Source organism: Python bivittatus, unplaced genomic scaffold, assembly GCF_059951505.1.
Source record: "Python bivittatus isolate LINGU-HERP-01145 unplaced genomic scaffold, Pbiv_v1 ctg000350_np1212, whole genome shotgun sequence".
In the NCBI taxonomy this organism is placed as follows: domain Eukaryota; kingdom Metazoa; phylum Chordata; class Lepidosauria; order Squamata; family Pythonidae; genus Python; species Python bivittatus.
In genome coordinates, this window is record NW_028277074.1 from 32,284,932 (window position 1) to 32,301,143 (window position 16,212).

The window sequence follows — 16,212 nt, forward strand, 5'->3', positions numbered from 1 at the left end:
GAGTATTTCATGAAAGCTTATGTCATAATAAATTTGTTGGGATATAGGCTCTCATGAGACTTGTTTTATCCTGGCTTCTTTGCAACAAATTAACTTGCCTCATTTTCTGAAAACTGTACAAACTTCTCTCAGGATTCTTACATTATACTGATTGATGTGCCATCATGTCAGGCTTGACTCTTAGCAACCACATAGACAATCTCCAGGATAAATAAATAAATAAAATAAAAATAATACAGGTAGTCCTTGACTTACAACCACAATTGGGACCAGAACTTCCATCACTAAGCAATGCAGTCATTAAATGAGTCGCTAATTTTACGATCTTTTTGCTGTAATCATTAAGCAAATCATCATAGTTGTTAAGTGAATCTGGCTTCCCCCATTGACTGCTTGTCAGAAGCCCCCTGGGAAGGTCGCAAATGGTGATCGCATGACCCTGAGACACTGAACTGTTGTAAATACATACCAGTTGCCAAGCCAAGCAGCCAAATTTTTATCACATGACCACGGGGTTGTAAGTGCAAGGACCGGTCACAAGTCATTTTTTCAGCAGTGTCGTAACTTTGAACGGTCATTAAATGAATTGTCATAAATCAAGGACTACCTGTATGTCTCCAATTGGCCCCTTAAGGCTTTCAACAGGGCACCCACTAAAATCAAGTCCATCCATTTGGCTGCTGGTCATCCTGTCTGTCTTTCCTTCCACCTTTGCAAGCATTATGGACGTCTCGGGAGAGCTGGGTCTTCACACATGGTCAAAATACGATAGGTTGAGCCTGGTCATTTATGCTTTGAGTATGAAGTCCGTTCTATGATGATTTGCTTGTTTTCTTGACTATCTGATATTTTCAAGAGCCCAGTCCAACACCAAAGTTCAAAAGCATCAATATTCTTTCTATCCTGCTTCTTCAAAGTCCAACTTTCTCATCTATAATATGTCAGAGAAAACTACTATCAGCATGATTCTGTCTCTATATGAATATCTTTTTCAAGGTCTTCAATTCTATGAAGTCCTATTCTGTGGCATATTTCATGACTGCTGATTCCTTTATGGTTGTTAGTCAATCCTAAGGCAGAAGCCATCCATCACTTCAATATTTTCAGTTCTAAGCCTGGGTGCCATACCTGTTCGGTTGCTTTTATATTTAATCTTAGTCCTCTTTTTTTTCACCGTGCTCCTTGACTTTAAAAACTACAGCTTGCATGTCATTTACATTTTCAGCTATTGGGAGTGTCCTCGGCATAGGCCAGGTTATTGATGTTTCTTCCTCCAGTTTTAAAAACATGCTCATTTTCCAGCGCAGCCTCCCTCCATATATATTCAGCATGTAGGTTAAATAAATAAGGAGAGGGTATTTATTTATTTATTTCAATTTCAAAGCCTCCTGACTCAATGACTGGCAGCTTAAAAGAAAACAACATATATCCCCCCTCCTCCCAAATAAATGGACAGGAAGACCGAATATCACCAAAACAAAAAACAAGAACAAGTACTCGGCAACCATCCTACCCCAAAGCCTGGGAGAAACATTTACAAAAAGTCATTAAGATGGGAGCAGTGCAGATCTCTGGGGAAATATCATTCCAGAGGCAGGCATCCCCACTGAGAAGGCATGCTTCCTGGACCCTGCAAGATGACATTGCTTGATCAACGGGACCCAAAACATGCCTACTTTGCCTGACTTAACTGGGTGGGCAAAAACATTAGGAAACAAGTGGTCCCTCAAGAAGCCAGGCACTATGTCATGAAGGGCTTTATAGATGCTAACAAGCACTTTAAATTGCACCCAGAAGCCAACTGCTAAACAGTGCAGCTTGCAAAGCAGTGGGAATATGTCAGCATACCATGACATTCCCATCACTGCCCGTGCTACCACATTCTGGACCAGTTGTAGGTTCTGGGTGATCTTCAAGGGTAGCTCCATGTAGAGCACATTACAGTAATCCAATCGTGAGGTGGCTGAGACACGAGTGATTGTCTGAAGAGTCTCCCAGACAGGAATGAGTGCAACTGGTACACCAGATGAATATGTTCAAAAGCCTTCTTGCCCACAGCTACCACCTGCTCTTCAAGCAGGAGCTGTGAGTCTAAGAAGAACCCCAGATTGGGCACAAATCTCACATGGGGAAGTACAACCTATTGAAGACATAGCTGGGAGACCAAACTAACAGAGCTGCTCAATTTTGTCAGGCTACAGGCTACAGACTGAGCCTGTATCTGTTAATACCACCCAGATCTGCACAGCCTCCAGACACTGAGCCAGGACTTCAATAGCATCACTTAGTTGGCCTGGGGTCAAGATGTATAATTGGGCACCATCAGCATATTGATACTTGATCCAGAACTGACAGATGACTTCATCCAACAGTTTCATATGGATGTTAACCAAGATTATAAATCCTTGTCTCAACCCTTTGCCAACCTGAGTCAGTCTGTTTCACCATGTTTGCCATGTTCCATCTGGATGGTGGCTTTTTGTCCTATATATACATTTCTCATGAGGACAAGAAGACGTTCTAGGATTCCCATTTTTCTAAGCACATTCCACAGCTTGATATGGATGACACAATTAAAGGCCTCTTTATAATAAATGAAGCACATGCTGATTTCTTTTTGGTATTCTTTGGCTTTTTCAATTGCCCAGCATGTATCATAAATAATGTCTCTTATTCCTCAGCTTTTCTAAAGCCAGCTTGAATATGTGGCATCTCCATTTCCATGTAGGGCTCTAATCTCCATTGAATGATCCTGAGCATTATTTTACTAATATGTGAAATTAAGGATATTGATAGTTTGTACACTCTGTTAAATTTCCTTTCTTTGGTATTGATATGTAGGCTGACCTACAAACTACAGACTACAGGTAATGACCACAGCACTGATCTAATTTCACCTTCTAGTACTGGAGGTTCTTGTAAATAGGGAATATCTTCTAAGCTATCTTGAATGTTGACAACTCTATGTACAGAATTTCAGTATACTCCTTTCATCTTTAGAATTATTGATCTTTCTTGAATCAGTTCCTTTCTATCCATTGGCATCCTTTAATGAACCAATTTGAGATTGGAGCATCCTTCTGAGTTTGGAGATCTTTTGGAAGACTTTCCCCATTTTTCCATGTCTTTATAGACGTCATTGTAATACTGCTTCTTGTCTTTTCTAACAGTTCTCTGAAATTATTTCTTCTATTTTTCTTGACAATTTCCACCATCTATTCTTATATTCAGTTTGATTTCTTCTCTTTTCTTGATTTTTCAGAGTCTCTTTTCACATTCATCCTTAACAACTTCTTTGATTTCTTTCACAGATCCTCTGGTTCCCTACTAATGAGGTTCAGGACTTCCAAATGATTCCTTATGTTCACTTGAAAATGGTAGTTATATGCTTAAGATTGTATCATAGAAACTGGTTGGCTTTGTTCTGCTTTAGTTTCACTTGGAATTTGCATACAAGTTAATGATGTCTTCCACAGTCAGCCCCTGACCATGTCTTTGTTATAATAACTGAACTCATCCATCAATAATATAATCACTTTGATTTCACTGCACTCTCTGGTGATGTCCATGTATATAGCCATTGTTTTGTCTTTCATATACTGATGCCTAAGATGTCAATGTGTAGTTGATTCATTTTATCCTCCATTGTATTGAACTTTCTCATGTTCATGCATATTATTCCATATTCCTGCTATAAGTCTGTCTTTGCAGTTTTAGATTTTCTTTTCCTGTGTGGAAACATCATCAACTGACCTCCCCAAAATGTTATAAACACCATTAGTTCTCCAAATGATTCTCAGCTCTTCTTTAGTAGTATGTTGAGTGTTATTTGACTTGAGGACCCCATTATACAGAACCATGTTGCTAATCACTTTGTCTATTCATGCCATTTTCTTGGTAAAATAGAAATGGTTTATTACTGCCTTCTCCTGTGTATTATGAAATGATGCCTTTGCCCTTGTCACTAAAGTGATCATCATACCTACAAACTAACCAAGAATATTTTGACTTTCCAATTAGTGAATCCAATCCATTGTTTGTTTATGGTTCCACTTATCAAAGCCCCAAAACTGATTTAATTGAACAAATCATGGTTCAGCTAATAGTCTACAATGGGTAAATGTGTAGTGCAAATACACTAATGTGCACTTTGCTGTGGGAACAATAGAAAAAGTGAACAGTATAGAATTATTTAAATTGTGTATTAGAAAGATAGATTAGTAGAATGTAAGTAAAGAAAATGAGTCTATCCTGCCAGTGAAAACTCTAATAATCACTTTGGGGGTATAGTGGGAAGGAAGGAGCTGGGCTGCCAAGTTAACTTGTATTGGGTGCAAGATCCTTAGCTACAAACTTTAACTCCACCATAGAGGCAAAATATTTCCCCAGTACTTTTCTTGCTTGTTTTTCCTGGACAATCCCTAACAGATTACAATATTCAACTGGAGTTTTGGGACCAGTTTACCAGACCTCCTGAGACATCAGGGTCCCTAAGAATCCAGCTTAACTGCTCTTACCATGGATTCAGATAGTTTATCTCTCCATGGAACTGGAGAACTACCCCCCGCTTTTCTGGGCTGGGTTTTTTTCTGTCCACTTCCTTGAGGCTTTAGGGTACCAATCTGAAGCTCCTCCCTCTCCTTCTTGGCTGCCCTCTTTTCCATTGTATCTCTCTGGGATCTTCCTCCCTCACATCTCAAGAGAAAGCTAAAGGTAGGGCTGGGAGAAACTCCTTTGGGGCTTGTCCAAATAAGCTTCACTACAAAGATCCTTTCCTGAAGCTAGAATTCCACAATGACTGAACTTTGATTCTCTAACCAAAACAGAAGGGGTGTAGGTCATTCCCATTATCAGTCATGACTAACTTGGGAAGGAAAGGTGTTGAGCCCCGGCTGGAGAGGGATTTGTGTATTGGGTGTGTCTGAGAGTGTGTGAGGCTGGCCTTGCTTACATGTGGCAGACTTTGCTGTGAAAGTTTGCAAAACTTACCAAAGTGTATACTTTACTGCAACTGAACATGTACCTTTCTTCTACAGAGGGATTTCCTATTTTAATTTAATATCCAAATTTGCCTTTTTCATGTTGATGCTGGGAATCAGAGATGTGATGCTTATGTCATGTGCTTATCAAAGTACCCAGAAGTATAAGTATCTTGAATCTAATGGAAATATTCATGGAGAAACCTTAAAAATGGGGAAGAAAGTGATTAAACTAATATCATTAAGGTCTACTCCAAAAGAAGTGATGCTGCTCCCAGGTGTTACTCACAGCATACGGCGCATTTGCACTTTGCTTTGGAAAGATATAAACGTTTGGGAGAAAATGTTCTGCCCCAACTCGTTTCTTGCCCGCGCAGTTTAGTTTAATTTTCCCGTTAAGTTGAAAGAAGCGCTGAACGTAAACTGGAAACTCAGCCAACCCCCCTGAAGCAACCGTGGTATCTTGCTCTCTGCCTCCCAGAGTAGCAGTTTGAGCGAAGGGCTGTCTTTGGATCGAGGGCAGCCGTCACGAATCCTTTTTGGCGCGCACTCGAGAGCAGCCTGCAGAACAGGCGCTGATGCCTGGGGCAAAAAAGAAAGGGAGCTAGAGCAGGTCGCCACACGTTAACCAAAAGGTAGCAAGAGCCGCGGAGAGAAGGAATGTACACCTGGAAAGCGCCAGAAGCTACGCGGCCGCTCGCTCTCCCTCGTCTTCAGCAATCGCTGCCTCAACCTCTAGCGTTTGCACCCGTCTCCCGCCTCTCCAGTTCTACAACGCCGCGTCAGGTGTCGTGCCGGAACAGAAAGTGCGCCTGTGCGGTGGCGGCCGCGCAGGAGCAGCAGTAGTAGTACTGTACTATCATCATCCTCAGTTACGGTGGTTAAGCGCGGCAGCAGGCGGCTGGGGAGAAAAGTAAGCAGCGGGTAGTGCGCCGGAGGAGGAAGATGGCGGAGCCGGGGACAACCCGAACGTCTCCCTTGTATTCGCGGGCTTCAGGTAGGGGCGAAGGGCTGGATGACACGGTTCCTTGTGGGTGTGGTTTGTGAAAGAAGGCTCCTACTTTGTGGAGAAACCTACTGCCTGTGACCTCCCTGCCTTTGCCCTGCCGTCGCTCCATGTTCCCTCCGAGCAGGTGTCCTCCCATTCTTGGTTCCCAAATTGCAGCCGCAACGTGGTATTCCTGCTGTTCAGTTCCAGACAAGCCCCGCAGAGAGCCGCTGTGTGGTGGCGAGATTTGTTTGCAAGGGTGGGTGTGTGCTGTGGCATTGGGCAGGCGGGTTCGTTGGGAACGGTAACGTGGAAAAAGCTGGGAAGGCGCCAAAAAGCCCTGGGAAGGTTGGGGAATGCAAGGGTGGATGTTACAATAGCGATGAGTGGAGGCCTTGCGGGAGGTTGGGGTGAGGACCGGAGGAGCAGAGGGCTATTTTATTCCGAGTCTTTGGAAAATATTAACTAACCTAGGAATACGTGGAGCAGGAAGAGGTAGGATAAGCAATCGATATTCGGGTGGTGGGGCTTTCTTGTCCAGACATCAGCCAGCCTTTTTCTTCGTCAAACAAGCGCCCAGAAAATCCTAAGAAGAGATTCCTTTGCTAGAAGGGAAACTGCATCCTTATCGCTAGAAACGATAAAGACTTTTGAAGCTGTAGTGGTTTGCTCTCCCCTGTGACTCTAAAACAAGGTTTTGTTCGACATTCACTGGTATGGGTAGGAGCAGGAAACTTCAGGGAGGCTAAGGTGACGTGGCTGAATACAACTGGCAAGATGAATACTTTAATTTTAAAGAAATTATTTTAAGTAGTTTCCACACGTTCTTCTCTGTCTCTAAACCTGTTGGATTGGAGTTGCAAGGCACCTCCATGTAGAAGAGACATTACTCAATAATGGAATATGCTGCCAGGTACTTGAGGTGGTGCTCTTAATTAAGGCAGGAACTCAGTATTTAAGCTAATTTTCAGCACTGCTCTGGACTTTTGTGTAGGTGTGGGAGAAAAAAAAATCTGGGGCAGAGACTATTTTCTACCGTCTCCAAGGTGAAGCACATTTTCAGTTCAGTTCTGCAAATGCAAGTACAGTAACAGAAGTCTACCTGCTTGCATCTAACCCGTGACTTAGTTCACACACTGGCTTATTACAATGTGGTTTGTTTGAGTTTTGGCTTAGGATTATATTGATACCCAGTTAATTCTATTTTGTCCAACAGACTCTGGTTAAAGAAACAGTAGCTTAGAATGATATACAAACAAAGCATTAAGTTAGTGGGACTCAGAAGGCTGCCCAGAAAAATTGATGCCTCACTTTGATTTGTTTTTATTTAATGGGATTCACAGTTTGGTTTTATGTGTATCTTAGGCAAGTTATGATTTTGTCAAAATTGTGGCCTTTTTGATTATTAGAATAGACCTAGTAGATGATAGTAGCAGCCAGGCTTGCTTTTTACTAGGTATGTAATATATGATCAGATAAGTTTTATTTAAATTCTCTTTAAGCAACAAATAAAAGAGCATTGCCTTTTAAAACCTGCTATAATTAAACCAGTTAGTCAAATTTAACATCAGTCTTGTTGCCTTTAAATGTGTTTTAAATATTTATATTTGAAATTAATTTTTAAATAAAACTTGGTACCTGGGTTTAAATCTTGTACTAATTTTCCAGGCCATATGACATCATATTCTGGATGCATTATGTAGACACATAATTAATGGTTTTATTTACATATAATATTAAGTCAGAATTTAATATTCTATTATAACCAGAAAAAAGCCCAAACAAATTGCCAGTGTTGAGCAGTCCTGTTCTTTTTCTCCTATATATCCAGAGGAAGAATAGACATGTATTTGCCTGTTTTTGGTTTGTTACTGTTTGAAAACCAGAAATTATGGCAAAAAATAAGCAAACTTTTAATTTGATAAATAAGACATATGTAATTGGCATGTTGGCAAATTGCTGATTTTTTAGATTATACATACATACACTATTTCCCTTTGGGATAAGCAGTGTTATGCCAAGCAGAAGTAAGAAACAGTAAGCTAAAGAAATTACAAGAAATATAGTTAAATCTGGTTAATACCAGATAAATGTTTACAATCACCCTGGTTTTAGTCATGTCCATGAACTGCTTTACACATTGTCTTCAGCTATTTAAACTTTTCAACTCTTTCTTTTTGAAGATTTTATCAATTTCATCCAATTATGATTTTCTTGGTCTTCTCCTTCAGCCCATTCATTCTTTCTTAATATATATGTATTATGGTTCGATTCTTTTTTCTTTGCATAACCAATTTATCTCAAGATACCAGTTGATATTCATTCAGCACCCAGCTGTTCTTGATCTTGTCACTTCTTGTTTTACTATACACACTTCTTAAGTAACACACTCCCATTGTTTTCAACTGTTATGTTTCTCCTGACATAGTCAACTCTCATTTATATGTAACAAAGCTGGTAGAAACATGTTACTGTATACACAGCCATTTTTACTTTTTCTGCCAAACATTCTTTCCTTGCAACAGACCATCTTTCTATCATCTTCTACATTTATCTCTAGTAAACATTCTAACAGGATACACAAATTAATCTACTTGGTCTAATTTTTCACTATTTATTGTAATAATTTTAACTTGGTATGATACAGGTCATTTTCCCTGTCACAGATATTTTGGTCTCAGTGCATTAGTTTTCTTTTTTTTAATATATAATTTTTATTAAGAATTTTGATTAAGTTTAGTTTGTATTAGATTTTACTATTATAAAGAAAAGAGAATAGAAAGGAGTAAAAAGGGCAGGAAAAAAGAAAGAGAAGAAAGAGAAAAGCAAGAATATAATAAAGAGAAAAATGTTTAAATATATTTTATATATTTTATAAATATATAAAGAAGTGACTTCCAACCTTCATCACAATAAGTATAAACACATGCAGTGACTCTTTACCCATTCTAAGGTTACAAACATAGCTTCATCCCATATTCCATCTAAACAAATCCATAAAACATCATCTTTTCCGTCTTAGTGTCATAAGTCCATAAAGGGTTGCCAGAAGTAACAACATACTGTATTTTGTTTTAGCCTTAATCAAATAAACCAACTTTATGTTCCTTCATTTTACTTCTAACAGTCTTAAACTTTACTTTATTCAAATGTTGTTGTAGGATTTGATTTTTCTTAATTTCTTCTTTGTCCCATCACACAGAGTTCTTCAAGGCTTTAACAAGCCTCTTTGTAAATCCAATAGGAAAAAAATCATCCAGGTCACTCTCTTGGTTTGTCATTTGTATTTCCCTTTTAAATTTTAAAACCTCAGCCAGTTTCCTTTGTAAATTGAGTGAAACAGTCTTTTCTAAGTCATTCTCTTGGCCTGTCAGTTGTACATAAATCCACTTTCAATACCATCTCTATCTTGTCAGATAAAATTTGTTCTACATCTGTCATTTTTTCAATAACATCTTTTGGACATAGTCTATCCATAGAAGCGGTCATAATTACTGACATTGTTGATATTGTGACTATGATTTTCTGACTCCATTCTTCAAAAGTCTCCTTTGGTATTTTTATTATTACAGTGTTTTGCATCTTTTTACAGGCTTATAAATCTTTCTTCTACCTAAAAACTTTAGTCCCTTCTAGTATCCAGTTTTTGAAATCATGAAATTGCTTATCTTTGTTATGTCTTATAAAAACCAAAGTAGAATCTATTTCCCACAAGAAGCTGTTTGTTCTTTATAATCAATTCCAAAATCTTATTGTAAAACTTCCAATATTCCAATTTTATCTGGACCCTTAGTCCATTTATCACTTTCTAAGATCAAAATCTTATTTAGCTTTTTGCTGTTTATTTCAGATTCTTTAAATTCTTAAGCTTATGATTAAAATTTTCTTTCATTCAAGATTGAAGGCAGACTCATCCAGTGTTTTCAAACTTATCATCTGAAGGTCTCTAATAGCTTTGAAGCAATTAATGAGCAATTTCTGAAAGTGAGGTTTGTGAACTTAGTGTCCTTTAAAAGTCCCCGCCATGGTTGCAAGCAAGATGCCTAATCCTGTCATCTCCTGGTGCTCAAACCCATGGAATACTGTTATCCTGTGGTCTCTTCACAAGGAGCAGCCATCCGGAGCACATGTGGGCAATCTCTTGTCCTCTCAGCCAGAGAGGTTCCAAGGAACTGATCTACTCACCGGTTCCTTGGTCTTTGCCATGGTTGATAGCTCCGCTTTCGCAGAGCTGCCTTCAGTTTGCCATATCTCCCCCAGAAGTCTCAGTGCATTAGTTTTCATATATTCTTTGTTGCCTCATACAATCTAACATTTGCTATAAACCATTTGGATCTTCAACCAACAACTCTGTATCATCTGCATAGAGAAGTACTCATATGTTCACATCCCCAGCAGACCTCTATTGGCTCCACAAATATTTCTTACATATTTATCCATATATACATTAAACAGCCAAGATGATATCACACATCCTTATCTTATTCCTTGGTCAACATAAAGCATTTGCTAAGTGTTCCATTTATTCACATACATGCTTCATTATCATCCTGTACTGTTCTTATCACATTTAACAGTCAATCTTTTTATGTACACAAAATACCCCGTAATTCAAGTCTACTTGCTTTATTATATGTATTTCTAAATCAATAAATGTACAATAAACTTTCTAACATAAATTTTTCAACAATTTCTTGAACAAAAAGCAAAGGTCTGCACACCCTCTGCCTGTTTAAAACATAATGCTTTTAACTCTCCCAGGCATCTTCTATATTGTCTTTCGGTACATTTACTTTCACACTCTGTGCCTGGTTTAAAGCTATACTTCCTTTTCAAATTTTGCTTACTGTTGTATTCTTTCAATCAGAATTCTGCCAAATATTTAACAACTTAATCCCACAATAATTTTTGAATTTACTGAAGGGGAAAAATAATGTCATTCTTCTAATCATCAAGCACCAATCTGTCCTTTATGCATAAACAAGTTGAACAGCCACTCCCTAAGCAAATCACATTCAGATTTTAATTCTTTTTCATTTAATACCATCTACAAGTGCAGATCAATAATTTTCAACATTCTAACAGCATTTATTGCTTTTCATCTTTTTTTTCTTGGATACAATCATTTATAGTGTTTGTTGAACTCTGCTGTTCAGTGTATTATAATTAATCCCATACAGATCTCTAAAATATTGTATCCAGCATCTTCTCACTTCAGTTTTATCCTCACTCAATTCATCACTTTTATTTTTGATTCTATTCATTCCTCACCCCATTTCCAAAGCACTGCTTTATTTCCATTAAAATAATTCTGCATTTTCTCTGCCTCTTTTATCTTTGACCCCATTATTTGCAACTATTCATACACACACACACACACACACACACACACACACATAGAGTATGTATGTATGTATGTGTGTGTATATGTCTGTCTGTCTATCTGTCTCTCTCTCTCTCTCTCTCTCTCTCACATACTGTTCTTTAATTCACAGCCTCTTTGATTTCATCATTCCACAAAGCATCCTTTTTCATATTCCCATTAGGGTAACTCCACATGCTTCTATGCTAGTGTAATTTTTTTAAACTCTTCCAGGCATTTTCCACATTCAAATCAAATCAAATGTTTATTACGGTCATAGACCAGCACATCTGCTTTCATTCCTTCAGTTTCTAGATTACTTTATCTTCATTCTTTTGTAGGAAGCATACACATTTCCTTTGTCTCAAGCAGAATCAACATTAGAGGAAGTACGACTTTTGTCTTGTAAAGCAAAGGCAGATGCCCCAGACTGTAACTCTTCTGGAAGTCTCCTCTCTTAAAATCAGAGGAGAACTCAAGAAACAAAGTTGTGTGTCTGCTGGGGTATACCAACTTCTCAGCAGCTCAGAAAAACAGCTGGAATTAACCCTGGGGGTCCAGGGAAAAGAAACAAAGGATGAATTCAAGTTATCTGTAAGAATTTGGTAAAAATCTATGTAGAAGTTGCATTAAATTAATTTATCTTGTCTCTGAGTACTTAATTTTGGTGTTTGTTACATCTCCATACAAACTCAATGATTGTATATATTTCAGTCTTTTATTTATATATATATATCAGATTGTGCATGAGGATACTTTTTAAAATTTTATGAGGTAATTTTTCCCTGAAACGTTAACTGATCTCTGCAATCTTCAGAGAACCTGTGGGCGTTGTAACAGCTCAATGCCATCTTGTGGACTTTTGGCTTTTTTAACTCAACCAATTGGCAGTTGCTGTATATTAGAAATTGAGCAGCTCTGTATACTAGATCAATGTATATTCACAATTTAAAGATTTTAACATATCTCATTTTATATAGGTAGTCCTCTATTTACAACCACAATTGGGACCAGAATTTCCGTTGCTAAGCAACTTCATGTGACCACATCGCTTAGTGACGGCAATCCTGGCAATCCCTGTTGCCATCATTAAGTGAATTTCACTGGTTGTTAGCCAAGGACCCACCCCAATCCAAGCCATTCTGGGCTTGGTCCCTCCCAGCCTCAGTAAGATAAGGGACTGCCTTCAACTCCCCCCACCCGCCTATCTCCCCCCAATCTCTGTCTTTTTGGCCACCCTGCATTCTGCCTTGCAGGGCAGCAAGCAGCCTCAGAACCGCATGGCTCTGGGGCTGCTTGTCACAGGAAGCCACAGCCGCCCCAGTTCAGTCCCAGCTGCAGTTGCCCTCGCCACCCTGCACTCTGAAACCCCTTTCGCCCTGTGCTCTGCCACCCCAGCTGACCTTTGCCATCTTCTTGCTCCTGCTGCTGACAAGGCATGCCCAGCTTGGCTGTGAGACTGAGCTGGGACTTGCCATTCACACTGTGTTAAAAAAAAAAAAAAAAAAAGCACCAGAAAACTGCAGAGCCCGGGAAGCCCCAGTAAGTGCCAGCAAGCATTCATTCACCCAACTGCCTTCTCTCCCAGTTCCCTGCACCGACCTTTCGCCTTTTGCGCCCAAAGCAGAAGTCCCTCGCTGCCTTTGCTGTCTCCTTTTCAGACCCATGGCCACCATGGTACCCTGGGTGCTATAGTTTCTCCAGAGAATGCTGCTTACACGTGGCTCCCCAACCCAGCTCAGCAGTGCAGCACAAATAAGAATGCCAGTCAGTGGGGAAGGCAGGAAGTGTTTCGCCCAATGGGGGTTGGAAATGTTTGCCAGAGAAGTTGCAGTGCCTGGAGTAGCATGGCAACTGTGGATCCAAAAAATAGATAGCAAAGGCAGTGAGGTGCTTTTGGTTCAGCCGTGGTGGCTGGATGCAAAAGGCAAAAGGTCAATGCGGGGAACTGGGAGAGAAGGGAGCTGGGTGAATGAATGCTTGCTGGCACTTGCTGGGGCTTCCTGGGCACTGTGGCTTGCTGGAGCTTCCCCCCCCCCCCCAGTGCAAATGGCAAGCCCCAGCCTGTCCCAGCAGCCTATCCCAGAGCGGAGGGTGGAAACAGTGACTGCGGCTGAGACTGGGCTAGGGCGGCTGCAGCTTCCTGGGACGTGGCAGGCAGCCCCAGAGCTGCGTGGTTCTGGGGCTGCTTGCTGCCCTGAAAAGCAGGGTGCAGGGTAGCCAAAAGGGCAAAGATGGGGGGAGATAGGTGGGTGGGGGGAGATGAAGTGCCCTATGGTCATAAGTGCGGATGGGCTGCCAAGCACCCAAATTTTGATCATGTTACTGCAATGGCCATAACTTCAGGGACCAGTTGTAAGTCCATTTTTTTCAGCTTTGTCGTAACTTCAAATGGTCGCTGAATGAATGGTCGTAAATCAAGGACTACCTGTATATAGCCAGAAAGTAATATTACAGCAGTTATTGCATTATTGCATTTTTATATTTTTGCTCATGAGAAAGACCTCCTTTGAACACAGTTGGTAGCCATGGGGACTACCAAGCCACTAATCCAAGTGATGCTCAGAATATTTCTTGGAGAGGAGGTCTAAGACCTTAGTCTTATAACCTTGCAACCCCAAGGACTGTAACCTTCTAGTGCTTTTTCACACTAGAGTCGCCTTTGGTTCTTCCTGCAACTATTCTGCATTGACTCTAGGGTCTTTTTTTTTTTTTCTTCCATTTTCATTTTTTTCAAGGTCCATTTTTGACACTACCAAAAATAGTCTGTCCCAAATTCAGATCATTTCATCATCCCTTCTAATATTAATGTATGGAAATGTATAACAAATTATAATAATACTATATATAGTATAAACTTGTATAAATTTAGATTTATGCTCTTTCGTTTGTCATCTGCATTTATAAATAGTCCTTTTCTTAAATCATATATTCAAAACAAACAGATTTTTTCTAAGGAGATATTTACCAAATAGTCACCATTCTCATTCATTCTTAGATCTCTGAATAGCCCACTCATTTTTTCTTGTCTTGTTCCCATTCATTCATTTATGTCACCCACCAGAATAATTTCTTTTCCTCTGGACTGCATTCATTGACATTGTTGCACAGTTTTTCCTAAAACTCATATCTGGTTGTTCTTTATCACTATTAAATAAAGTGTAACATGCAACTATCACCAACTCTCCCATAACAATCTAGATGACACCAGTTCAGACTTTCTGACACAACATTTAGCCCTTTCATTCATAATTAATTCTACATCACCAAATGAGTTCATATAAACTGATCTCTACTGTCCATTATGGCTTTGGTCAGTTGAGACTTTCACATAACCCTTACTAGTAAGATGGTGAAGATGTAGACTAGGCAAATAGCATTAGCAAACCCATCTCATATGCAACATTCTGAACTAAAGGTAAGCACAGTATTGTTCAGTGTTGGCACATGTGGCCAGTATGCCCAGAAGTATAATCAAAGCACATTTTTGATAGCCCGGAAGCTCATCACCGCTGGAAAGCACTTTTTTACCCCCAGTCATTCTCATGCTATTCTGTATTAACTAATCTTGTCTAATCTTGAGACTATCTTGCAAGCCAACATCCTGTGACTGACATCCCACCAACTCGGTGGTGCATGCGGTGCACTGACACAGATTCAGGATGCCCTAGAGCCCAAAAGCAAGGAATTAGGTTTTGTTTTTCTTTCGATAAGCATTAAAAGATAATACTGCCTGGGACTTAAAAAATGCGGTTAGATTATGGGAGTAAATAGGAAGAGATAATTTGGATTACATTTAAATACTAGTTTTGTAGGAATAACTCTGTGTTGCTTTGTTCAAAAATTATACAAGTACCTGTTTATTTAGCATATGCCTTTTTTAAAAATGTCAGAATTGTACAGGGATACAAATAATAGTTTGTTCTTTGAATAGCAGATTGATGTCATATCATTAGCAACCTATGTAATTTTCTTCACTTTCCAAAGCAGCTGTATGTCATCACAGAATTCTTTTTTGGGAGTCTCACTTTCAAACATTTCTTGAATAGACAACAGTAGTCATATTTTTCTTTAGTGGTAAGCCCATTAAATTTATTGGAGAGGGTTTTTTTTTAAACATATTTCTAAATATTTGGTTAAGTATTCATAAATTTTATTGAATGCTAAAAAAAATCCATGTTTTTATCAATGTTGCAATCCTATATGTACATTTACTAAGAATTAGGCCTGTTTCAACTTATAGTTTATTTATGAGCAAGTATGCATTAGGTTAGGCTATAAAATTGATAGCTCTTTATTATTTTTTCCTGCTTTAGAGTGCTCTTTGTGTTTTTCTTCCATTGTAAGTTTCATATGGTCATATATGCATTTAGAAAGCAAGGAAAAGGCATGGGCTTGGATGACAAGATTCTGCTGTGGAGTCACTATCCAGGTGCTCAGCCAGCCACCATGGACATAGTGTATAGTTCCTGGGGACTTCGATCTGCCCCTGGGTGACATTGAGCCTGGGGCAGCTTGGGCATTCATGGCAACCACTGACCTGATCAAATCATTGAGGGCCCAACACATGATGGGGATCCCATGTCAGATCATTTAATTATTAATCAAATCCTGCCTCAATTATAAGTAGACTCTTGGTGGCTCATTAAAAAAGCCAATAACATAATCACAAGTAATAAAAAATACAATACATACAAACTCAAAAACAATACCTGCCAAATATATTCCTGAAAAGCTCCATCTTGAGCTATTTCCAGATGGCAGATAATGTTCCAGATGGTGGATAACCCACAGTTATTTTCAATAAAAATGTGTAATATAATATTAATGAGGCTTATGAAATGAAAAATATGAAGAATCTTATGGGGTGATATATTGTATTT

General features: G+C 39.2%; 1 protein-coding gene across 7 annotated transcripts in view; it reads left to right on the forward strand.

The window, feature by feature from the left end:
* The first annotated feature begins 5,761 nt into the window (after nt 1–5,761).
* The window catches only part of MAP7D2 (MAP7 domain containing 2), a 47,840-nt gene continuing 37,389 nt past the window's right edge, over nt 5,762–16,212 (forward strand). For 3 of the 7 annotated variants that reach the window (XM_088144844.1, XM_088144847.1, XM_088144848.1), the window contains exon 1: nt 5,763–5,976. In XM_088144844.1, coding sequence (XP_088000970.1) covers nt 5,925–5,976 — 52 coding nt within the window. In that variant the 5' untranslated portion in view covers nt 5,763–5,924. Of the gene's footprint in view, nt 5,977–16,212 lie in introns of all 7 variants that reach the window. The other 4 variants (XM_088144845.1, XM_088144846.1, XM_088144849.1 and 1 more) reach the window with 4 other exon arrangements.